This window comes from Neltuma alba, unplaced genomic scaffold, assembly GCF_004799145.2.
Source record: "Neltuma alba isolate B1F8T4 unplaced genomic scaffold, ASM479914v2 tig00011268_pilon, whole genome shotgun sequence".
In the NCBI taxonomy this organism is placed as follows: Eukaryota; Viridiplantae; Streptophyta; class Magnoliopsida; order Fabales; family Fabaceae; genus Neltuma; species Neltuma alba.
This window is the reverse complement of record NW_021635979.1, coordinates 15,535-27,465: the sequence shown is the minus strand read 5'-3', so window position 1 is coordinate 27,465 and position 11,931 is coordinate 15,535. Positions and strand designations below refer to the sequence as shown.

The following is an 11,931-nucleotide window of genomic DNA, read 5'->3' as shown; positions in this document are numbered from 1 at the left end:
CCAAGATTTGATAAGATCGCCAGTGTCTGAACAAAACTCAAATTATTCACCCTTGATGAGAAACAAGCAGATAAACAGTACTCCTTTCCATCCGGTACTATTTGTAAATCTCTAATTTAAGAAGAGCTGTAACCTACTTTATAAGCTTTAATTTCAACCTCTCTTAATATTCTATCTTTAATTATTTATTCTCCCTCTTTTACCACATTTTCTAATTACATTTCCTCATTGCTCTTTTTTCTTATTTATTGCAAGGGCATGTTTAGAAACAAAAATATATTTCTTATTTATTTATTGTTTTTAACTAATTTAAACTGATTTTTGATTACATGCAAATTAATTATTTAAAGTTTATAATAATAAGCCAGGAATTAAGGGATAAGAAATTACCAGAGTTCGGAACACATTAATATTTTAATGCCAATTAATAAGCATTAGGTGAAAGGTCAAAACGGCAACGCCATTATAAGCTACCTCCGCATTCTGATGAAGAGCGCTAAGTATCACCGTCTTTCACTCATGGCTTCGTTCCAAGCCTACTTACAACTAGTCCTGATATGGGCAGTGCCCATCATTCTGGTTCGAGCCATACTCACCAGATATCAGAGCAAGGCTCGTCTTCCACCAGGCCCTCCGTCCCTACCTCTCATCGGACACTTCCACCTTCTTCCGCCGTTACCGCATCGAGCTCTTCATAATCTCTCCGCTCGTTATGGACCCATCATCCAACTTTTCCTCGGCTCTGTCCCTTGTGTTGTTGCTTCCACACCTGAAACCGCCAGAGAGTTCCTTAAAACCCATGAATCTTGTTTCTCCGACAGGATCGTAAACGCTGCCGTCCATCACTTCTCATATGGATCCAAAGGTTTCCTGTTTGCCGCTTATGGACCCTACTGGAAGTTCGTGAAGAAGCTATGCATGTCCCAGCTTCTGGGTGCTCGCACCCTCGACATCCTCCATCCGGTGAGGCGAGATGAGACCATGAAGTTTCTGGGAGTTTTGCTCAGAAAAGGGCTGGCGGCCGAAGCCATTGATGTTGGCCACGAGCTCATGACATTGGCCAATGGTATCATATCAAGAATGATAATGAGTCGATCTTCTTCCGGAAACGATGATGAAGCCAAAGAAATTAGGAAGTTGGTGACTGACACGGCAGAGCTCGCGGGGAAGTTCAACCTATCTGATTTTATTTGGTTGTTAAAGAACATCAATTTGCAGGGCCGATTGAACAAAAGGCTGAAAGAAACTCGGGACAGGTTTGACGCTTTGTTGGAGGAGGTGATAAAGGAGCATGAACACGAAAGGAGGAAAAGGAAGGAGCTGCATGAAGATGGTCAAATAAGAGATTTGCTTGATATTTTACTGGACATACATGAAGATGAGACTTCTGAGATCAAGTTTTCCATGGAGAACATTAAGGCTTTTGTCTTGGTTAGTAAGCTCAGTTTTACTCACTTCGATTCTCCTGTTTTCTTCACCATCTTTGATTTATTTATCCTTTAGCTCTAAATTTCAAAAGCAATCCTACATCTCTTTGAATATTTTAAGTGTCATTAATTGCAACTGTAAAAATAGAGACAGGGGATATATGGTAAATTTCCTTCTGGCAAGGGATATATTGAAATTTGGCTCAGTAGGACCTTGCCCATTTGGTTAACCAGAAATGTTGCATGTTGTAGAAAGCATTTTTTAAAACCCCCCCGGGACGCCGACTTCACAATCACACACACACAGGGGTGCGCGTGTATATGCTCAAGAGATTTATTCCAGTTACGTGTACTTGGGTTTATTGAATTCTAAAACCTCTCTATTTGCTTAATTTGAAGGAACAAGCCATCGAATATTCAATCATTACTTGCTCACCTCATGGCCCACTATGCGTCATATTCTCTTTTTGCCAACTATGCGTCATATTCAAATTATACGACCCCTTCTAATTACGCATTACTCTGCATCATATAGGACTTGTTCATGGCCGGAACGGACACATCTGCCTTAACCACAGAGTGGGCATTAGCAGAATTAATCAATCACCCTCGTGTGATGGAGAAAGCAAGACAAGAGATTGATTCAGTTGTGGGAACGAGTAGAATAGTGGAGGAATCTGACATGGTCAAATTGCCTTATCTGCAAGCCATATTTAAAGAAACGCTAAGGATCCATCCCACTGTGCCATTGTTAGGAAGACTATCATCTGATAGCTGCAACGTCTGCGGCTATGAGATTCCCGCAAAAACGTTGTTGCTTGTTAATTTGTGGTCACTTGGGAGAGACCCCAAACTTTGGGAAGACCCACTTGAGTTCAGACCAGAGAGATTTGTAGGCACAGAAGCAAGTGGGAAGGGGAATCTGGATGTTAGAGGGCAACATTTTGAGCTGATTCCTTTTGGGAGTGGAAGAAGAAGCTGTCCAGGAGCTTCATTGGCGCAACAGGTTGTGAAAACAAACCTAGCCGCTATGATTCAGTGTTTTGAGTGGAAAGTGAATGGAGGCAATGGAACTGTGGATATGGAGGAGAAACCATCCATGACCCTTCCAAGGGCTCATCCCTTAATATGTGTCCCTCTGCCACGTCCTAACCTCCTTCCTTCCATCTTGCAGGTAATGGAACAGGCATAGCAAAATAACAGTTTATATATTAATTCAGCAGAATAAGAAAAATTATGCAGCAGTATGAATCATAGACGTAATTTGCTTACGGACTTTTATGAGAACTAGCATATACCAAGGGACATAAATATACCCATATAATATATATTGACCGCAATTATATTCAATGTTCTCCGTAATTTCTGTACGCTTTCTTTTTTGGTGGAATTTATCTATTACATTTAACCCTCTAGAACGCAACACATATAATATTGCTGCACAATTTTGAATATTGTAAAATTGATTCATTCGGTAGTCTCGTTCAACAAACCATTTGGATAAATATTACTATAATGGGTGACAATAATTTTCGCTTTCCAGCAAATAAGAATGGTCCTTACGCGTATGAGATAAGAGAGAGAGATGTGTGTGTTACAGTGTGCCCGGCCCCGCTAAGGGGTCTCTCCATTTCTTATAGGTCCGTTTGTTACAGAGTAGTAAAAATAAGAATTTGATATTAGGATTGTAATTGGAAAAAAAATCATTATAATAGTATTTTGCATGAGTAATATAATTGCTTATTACGTACATGCAATTAGGCAAACCCATAAATATGAGATTGAGGATAAGGGTGGAAATAAGCCAGGCGGCCTGTCAGAAACCTCTGGCCTGGCCCATTTTTAGCTTGATCAAACCAGACCTGTTAAAACGTAGGCATAGGCAATAGGCTCAGGCTTTTTTAAGGGTTTATTTTGTTTAATAGGCCAGGTTCAGGTTTTATAAAAAACCTATAAAGCCTATCAGGCTGCGTGGGCCTATTACATATTTTGTATTTATATCCAATCATGTTAAAAACACGTCTTGGGATTGAAGATAAGGGTAGAAATAGGCCAGCAGCTTGTCAGAAGCTTCTAGCCTGATCAAGCCAAGCTTGTTAAAACATAGGCATAGGCTTAGGCTTTTTTAAAAACCTATTTTGTTTAACAGATCAGAGGCTCAGGTTTTATAACAAAGCCCACAAAGCCTATTAGGCAGCTCGCGCCTGTCACGCATTTTGTATTTATATCCAATCATGTTAAAAACACGTCTTGGGATTGAGGTTTGAGGAATACTATTTCTCTCTATAGTATTCCCCAATCCCACATATATGGGTTTGACTAATCTCATATAATAAATAATCTCTCATGCTAAATACTCTTTTAATAAATTTTTTCAATCTCAATCCCTATTTCTAATTTTCAATGCTTCCTACTAAAGTGTCCATTTCGCTCCACTTTCCTCAAATGATATCGTTCTTTCCTTTTCACTTACAGCCTGCACTCGGGAAAAATAACACAGCGTCCTCCTCGCTATAAACACAGTCTCTCCCCCCGGCCCCCACCGGGGGCCGCCCCAGGTGCGGACTATAAGAGAACGAACGACGTCGTTTGAGGGAGGTGGAGCGAAATAGACCCATATTAAATGGAGAGACCCTTTGCCGTGCCCGACACACGTATCGCCTTTCGATGTTTTGCATTATACAAAAATAGTCAAATAAGTTTGTTACAAATTTATCATAATACTCATGCTTCGGAAGAATCAAGTATATCCAGTAAAATATTGTGGCGACATATCTTTTTTTTTTTAATACTCCTCGGGTCCTTAATATAGGACCCAATTCTTGAGTTGGTTTTGGTCCTAAATATAAGACCCATTTCTTATATTTATTAATTTTCTTTAAATTACCCCTATGGATACTCTCTTAACCATAATCAAGTAGAAGAGGGAGGTGGGATATTAAGAAAGATGATTATGGTGTTTTAGGAAAAATGTGTCACTTTTCCTATAATTAACTAACTTACCTAACTTCTTTAATCTAATCAAATTAGTTAAATGGGTCTTATATTAAGGACCGGAGGAGTATATATACTTCCTTGCAATTAACGAAATTTTTCGTGGGAAATCAAAATTCAAACACTTTTTTTTAATGTTGGTACAAATTAGGATATTATTTTCAGCATTTATTCTTTTCATAATCTCCCTAATAAATACTATTTCTGTTTATTAATATAAGAGTTTGTTTGATTTTTATTTTGGTTTTAAATATGTACCTCAATTCACTTTGTCTCTTATATTTATTTTTCTCCAAAGTAATTATTATAACAATGGTGGTTCTAACTAATACACTTGATTACCAAAAATATTTTGAAAAAAATAACATTTATTTATTACAAATAACTAATATAACTAATTTTCTTAATATACTTCAATTAGTCAACTAGCTCTTACATTAAGGATTAGAGGTAGTATTATAATTATCAATTGAGTTGGATTTGATTTTATGACTGTTGAATTATTTAAATTGCTTGAGCATCACGTTGTGAATTTATTAGCATTACTACTTTTTTCTATGTAATGTTTTAATACAGAAGAATATTAAGGTAGCCCTATCTTATGTTAGTTACTAGTGCCTTGAGCCTGACCTATTTTATAAATTATTGATTGGATTGACAGATCAAATGGGGTGTTCTTATTATTTTAAAGAGGTGAAGGAGGTGCATTAAGATCGTTGTCTCAAATTTTAATTTGTTCATTGAAAGACGAAGCATGAAAAACAAAAACAAAAAAGAAAAGAAAACTACCCCTACGAAAGGCCATGTGCAGTGCGCACTATTCGCCAACCATTGTCTTTTCTTACTACGTGGGGAACGTGGACATTTTCAAAAGCAAAATAGCGCCGGTTTATGTCATGAGAAAACCAGTTTTGGTATTAATCATTTTATATGAGCATCTTAAACTTATCAGATTTAAATCACTCATATTTTATTTGAATATTCTGGATTTGATTTTCTTTTTATTTTTATTTGCTTAAAATAATTATTTTAATATATGTAAAATCTAAAATAAAAATAGTTTTTTAACTATTATTTTTTTAAAAAAAATTTTAAAAAAATAATTAACGAAAGATTTTAACTCTGAATAGTTTAAATCAGATATAGACGGTTCTAATCTGACGAGCTTAAAGTGCTCGTCAAAATGATAAGTACTCACAGTGATTCCAAGTGATGACTATTGACCTTTGAAAAACAAATTAATGCTGCCAGTTACTACGCAAATAAGGACATAATCATTTAATACTGCTTGTTATTATATCAGCAATACTGACGAGAAGATATATAAAAGATTACCAGACGTCGGAATCACTTTATGCCAATTAATAAGCGTTATTAGCGGAAGGGTCTAATCATTTGGCTCATTATTATTCTCTTTATCATCTGCCAAGCCATCTACTCCTAGAGAACCAGGCATTGCCGTTTTTCACTCATGGCTTCTTTCCCATTCTACGCCCAACTTTTCCTGATATGGGTAGTGTCAGCCATTCTGGTTCGAGCCCTACTCACCAGATATCAGAGCAAGGCTCGTCTTCCACCAGGCCCTCCGTCCCTCCCTCTCATCGGGCACTTCCACCTTCTTCCGCCGTTACCTCATCGAGCTCTTCATAATCTCTCCGCTCGTTATGGACCCATCATCCAACTTTTCCTTGGCTCTGTTCCTTGTGTTGTTGCTTCCACACCTGAAACCGCCAGAGAGTTCCTTAAACCCATGAATCTTATTTCTCAAACAGGTTAGCAACCGGTGCCGTCCACTACTTATCATATGGATTAAAAGGTTTCATGTTTGCAGCTTATGGACCCTACTGGAAGTTCACGAAGAAGATATGCATGTCCCAGCTTCTGGGTGCTCGCACCCTCGACATCCTCCATCCTGTGAGGCGAGATGAGACCATGAAGTTTCTGGGTGTTTTGCTCAGAAAAGGGCTGGCGGCCGAAGCCATTGATGTTGGCCACGAGCTCATGACATTGGCCAATGGTATCATATCAAGAATGATCATGAGTCGATCTTCTTCCGGAAACGATGATGAAGCCAAGAAATTAGGAAGTTGGTGACTGACACGGCAGAGCTCGCGGGGAAGTTCAATCTATCTGATTTTATTTGGTTGTTAAAGAACATCAATTTGCAGGGCCGATTGAACAAAAGGCTGAAAGAAATTCGTGATAGGTTTGACGCTTTGATGGAGGAGGTGATAAAGGAGCATGAAGACGAAAGAAGGAAAAGGATAGAGCTTGGGGAAGGTGGTCAAATAAGAGATTTGCTTGACATTTTACTGGACATACATGAAGATGAGGCTTCTGAGATGAAAATTTCCATGGAAAACATCAAGGCTTTCGTCTTGGTAAGTAGAGGTAGTTTAATCTCACCGACATCGTTTAATTTCCAAGTTGGATCCAGCCATCCTATTCCAATCATTGCGTGCTCACATCTCATCACTGACCCCATTATAAGCAGGACCGTATTTAAAATTCATGTCTACTAATTACGTACTTATCGTTCCTATATATCCACGTTGAATTGAATTATTCGATTATGTTCATGCAAAGGAATATTGAGTAGCCATTTCAATTTATTATCATTGAAACTAATCTGTCAATTGTTGCATGTTTTAGGATTTGTTCATGGCCGGAACGGACACTTCTGCCCTAACCACAGAATGGGCTTTAGCAGAATTGATTAATCACCCTCATGTGATGGAGAAAGCAAGACAAGAGATCGATTCAGTGGTGGGAACAAGTAGAATAGTAGAGGAATCTGACATAGTCAAATTACCTTACCTGCAAGCCATAGTTAAAGAAACTCTAAGGATTCATCCGCCGGCGCCATTGTTAGGAAGATTATCATCTGAAAGCTGCAACGTGGGTGGTTACGACATTCCAGCAAAAACGTTTCTGATGGTAAACTTGTGGTCAATTGGGAGGGACCCCAAGTTCTGGGAGGACCCACTTGGGTTCAGGCCAGAGAGATTTATGAACATGGAAGCAAGTGGGAGGGGGAATTTGGACGTTAGAGGGCAAAATTTTGAGCTGATTCCTTTTGGGAGTGGAAGAAGAAGCTGTCCAGGAGTCTCACTGGCACAATTAGTAGTGAAAACAAACCTAGCTGCCATGATTCAGTGTTTTGAGTGGACAGTGAATGGAGGCAATGGAACTGTGGATATGGAGGAGAAACCATCTATGACCCTTCCAAGGGCTCATCCCTTGATGTGTGTCCCTCTGCCACGTCCCCACCTCCTTCCTTTTATCATGCATGTGATTGAGCAGGCATAGCAAAATATTATTTATGTTTCGACCGGTGCTACGGTTGTCACCTAAGACAGACGTAATTTGTTTGCCAAAATGAAAATGGCCATATCAAGAGACGGACATGTTATAGTTACACAAATGTATGCATTCTCCACAATTCAATTAAATATTTATTCTTCCATTGAGTTTACTTTTGGAATTTCTCCTTTAGAGCGCAACAAATATAATATTGCTGCTAAATTTGAATATTGAAAAACTAATTCATTCGGTAATGGTTCAACAGTCTAAAGTCAACTTTAAATAGTTGTCTCCCTCAAAGTGAGGATATTTTCGTTGTGGATTGTGCATTTTGTTTTTTTTTTTAAATAGTCAATTATGTTTGTAAGAGTAAGAAATTTATCATATTATCATCATTTTTCCGAGGAATTAAATATCGAGTAGTGTTGTGGTGACGTACCCTATTTTGAATATACTTGCAGGGACTTATTTTTCCAGGGAAATTAAAAAAAAATTTTATGTAAGTTTCTTTGACAATATTGAATTACTGATTTTTTTTTTTTGCCAACTTGAATTAATGGTCTATTGACAGGGTCAAATAGAGTGAAGATTTTGATATATGAAGATTGTTAGTTGTTAAATAGCTTAAACGCCTTGAAGATCTAATTTTGAAATAAGAACACAGCGTCCCATTTACAGTGCATCGTTACTCACTACCTCCGAATCATCCATCGTGTCGTTCAACGACTTCGAATGTCTTTTCTGTTTTACGGCGAAAGTTACATGCTGAAGACTGAAGAGTTTATGGTGAAAACATTTATTATATCCTCTCTGTGCTGCCCCCAGGCCCCAAGAACGTACACATTTGGATAGAAAGGCATAATTTAAGCCATGCTTATTTTGGAAGACGGAAAGCAAATAAACTGCCGTCACTCTTCACTCTGTCGTGCTTTAAGGTTATGTTGAGTGAATAGTGAGGAATGCGTAGAAGTCGGTGGTGTTGAAGGGCACGGCGGGCCGATCCAATCATTTGCAGCTGGGCAGCGGAGATCCACAGAGGCACTTGTTATGAAAATAGGAATAAACATCAAACCTCTGCAACCTTCCGCCCTGAGGGATTTCGCCGCACATCCGATTGTAACTCACATTGAACATCTGCAAGAAATCCACCGCCTTCAATCCTTCGGGAAGCTTCCCGTATATCATGTTATGATTCAGGTCCAACGATATCAAGCTGGTGGGGAACTCCACCCTGCCGACATCGAACGCCAGCAAGTTCCTCGACAAGTCCACCGTCTGGGTCGTCTTGTTGGGCCCGAAAAGCATGTAGGCATCGCCCTCCAGCCTGTTTCTCTGCAACTCGATTCCGGTCGGGTCTTGGTTGGCGAGGGACGCTGGGATTCTGCCAGAAAGCTGGTTATGGGAGAGGAGCAGAGCAGGGGAGGAATTGAAGTATCCGAAGGAGTCGGGAATTGGGCCGGTGAGTCTGTTGCGGTCCAAGCGAAGAGATGTGAGTTTAGGGAGCTGAGAAAGAGAGCCGGGAATATGGCCGGAGAGGTTGTTGAATGAGAGGTCCAAAGACTGAAGGTTTTTGAGTTGGGCGAGGAAGTCGGGTACAGGGCCGGACAAATTAGTCCAGCTGATAGTGAGATAGGTGAGGGAGGTGAGGGTGGCGATGGCGGGAGGGAGGGGGCCAGTGAGGTTGGGAAGTTTATGGAGGATAAGGGTGTCGAGAAAAGGGAGGTTGGCAATAGAAGGAGGGATTTGAGCGGAGAAGTTGGTGTAGGGGACGGAATCGAGAATGGTGAGGGAGATGATGCGGTGGGTTTTGCGGTCACACTTAACGGTGTACCAGTAGCAGCAATCAGTATCGGGGGTCCAGGAGGCGAGGAGGTAGGGGTTGTTGAGGTCCTGCTTGAGTTGGAGGAGGGCCTTCTTGTCGGCCGGGTTGCAGAGCACGGCAAGGGCGGGCGAGATTAGTATGAGAAGGAAGCACACACGGAACATGGTTGCCATTGTTTCCTTTCCGATGGAGAGTGATGACCGAGGGATGATCCGTTTATATGACAGTAATGGGATTTGGATGGCCCATTATCACAGACTACGGCGGCCGCTTACGTTGAATTCAATTCACTGCACGCATTGCGGGTGCCCCGGCCCCATTCCCCGTACCCTTTTTTCTTTGCCGCATCCACTTCCCTAGGGGTGGTATTCGGTTTTTCGGTTCGGTTATCGGTAATAACGAATAACGAATAGAGTAAATTTAAACACCGAACCGAATCCGAACTAACCGAAACCGAATTCCAAAATTTCGGTTCTTAACCGATTAACCGAAATATATAAAATGAAAATAATTTTAAATTAAAATAATAATAAAACCAATATAACCATTAATTAATAAATTTCATCATTCAATGTGATTTATTATATAATATTTATTATAATCATGTTGAATATAATATATATAAAAAGTTCACATATACCACTTATTAAAATAAATATATAATATATTATTTCGGTTATTCGGGTATAACGAATTTTTTTTACTAACCGACCGACACTGAACCGAATTGTTTAAAAAATAAAAACCGAATATATAACCGAAAACCGAAATAACCGAACCGAAAAACCGAATTAAATTCGGTTCGGTTCAGTTTTCGGTTACGGTTCATTTTGTCACCCCTACACTTCCCTTTCCACGTCATTATCCATCCATCACAAATTAAGCTACGTAATAATTTAATTAAATTAGTATAAAGCGTATGTTATGTCAATTTTCCTTCAACTAATAAATACTTGGAGTTGAAAAAAAGCACACAAGAAAACTTATATTCAGGCTATAGATCACTAACCGCTGCCAAAAAAACGGGGGTTATGGATCATTAACTCAATCCCGTATTCTGCCTTGATTTATTGTTGTGCTCATACAAACCCGCATGCACTACTTTTGTATAGAATTCCAGGCTGGCCAGCACTCGTCCAAGTCAAAGTCAAACAAAGGCGTCTTCTTTTTTTAAAAAAAAAGGGGGGATAAAAATAGAGTACAACTTGGCTGTTTTCCATTGGAGCTCTCCCTGCAAAACAGTAGTGATTTTTGGTGCACGTTTTTACTCAAAGTTATTAGGCATTTCAAAGTTTTTGTAAGTACAGATATATCTTAAAATTTTGAAATTGTAATAATTTTATCTCTCACTATTAAAATATTAACACTTAACATGACATAAAATTATTATGATTTTAAAATATTGAAATAAAATTGCATTTTAAGAAAACTTTCAAATGGGAAATGTCCGGAACAAATTTCCAGAAATGATTGAGGAGAAATAGCTTAACTTTCAGACCTACAGCGGGTTCGGCTTGTTTTTGGGGTTTTAACTACTTTAGGTAATGGTCTGGAGCACACGCGAGCGGGCAACCTGATTTGGGGAGCAGTTCATCAACTTTGTAGATAGTAAGCGCGTGAGGATAACAGTGATTACCCCCCGAGGAATACCACGTGCAGTGCGCCCCATTTGCCAGCTAATTCGTTCCACGGTAAGCGTGAACAAGACCATGAACATGCAAACTATGCAAGTTGAGGTGCGCGGCCCCTTGCATTATGCCCCCGTGGGTTTCCTCTCTCACAACCTTATCCCTTGTCAACTGCAAGGAAGAAAAAACAGGACTGAAAATTAAACGGGTCAAGATAGTGGGTTAAGAGTTACTAGTTGGATCAGGGTCAAACCGGTCATATTAAAATAATATAATTTAATTCATAATATTAAATATATCATGTTGATTATTAATCAATTTTTTTTTTACCAAAAGATTACTAATGAAAGCTGAAACCACAATAAAAAAGATTGTGAAAATCGACTTTAAAGTCCCTTGAATTTATGTCCACTGTTTTTGATTTCGTTGGCTTTGAAATCTCAATAAAGAAGATTCTGGCAGTAGGTGAAAAAAAGTGAAAGAGCGCCAAATTCCCCTCCCACTACTTCTCCCTCCAATATCATATATCAGCACATACAAAAAGCACAGAACCAATTCTTATCATTGCAAAAGTTTCTACCTTTCTTCCTCTTCCTCTCTCTCTCTCTCTAACTTTTTGGAGTAATGTGTACTACAAATGAAAGATACCCACTAACAATCTCGTGAGCTTCTTACAGTTTACCGGGTTTCTTTCCTCGTTCAAATCTCTCATTGACTGCAACTATAAACCATTGAATCTCTCTCTGCAAAATCTTAC

General features: G+C 39.1%; 2 protein-coding genes and 1 pseudogene across 2 annotated transcripts; 2 read left to right on the top strand and 1 right to left on the bottom strand.

Moving 5' to 3' along the window:
• The first annotated feature begins 501 nt into the window (after positions 1–501).
• LOC114763260 (3,9-dihydroxypterocarpan 6A-monooxygenase-like) lies at positions 502–2,777 on the top strand. The gene is made up of 2 exons (XM_028952885.1): positions 502–1,431; positions 1,963–2,777. Exons 1-2 carry the CDS (start codon positions 520–522, stop codon positions 2,617–2,619), a joined length of 1,569 nt encoding a protein of 522 aa, XP_028808718.1. The 5' UTR covers positions 502–519; the 3' UTR covers positions 2,620–2,777.
• A 3,052-nt stretch (positions 2,778–5,829) lies between these two features.
• On the top strand, positions 5,830–7,896 carry LOC114763266 (3,9-dihydroxypterocarpan 6A-monooxygenase-like; annotated as a pseudogene).
• A 608-nt stretch (positions 7,897–8,504) lies between these two features.
• Positions 8,505–9,728, bottom strand: LOC114763255 (polygalacturonase inhibitor-like). The gene has a single exon (XM_028952876.1). It carries the CDS (start codon positions 9,717–9,719, stop codon positions 8,730–8,732), a length of 990 nt encoding a protein of 329 aa, XP_028808709.1. The 5' UTR covers positions 9,720–9,728; the 3' UTR covers positions 8,505–8,729.
• Between the last annotated feature and the right edge of the window lie 2,203 nt (positions 9,729–11,931).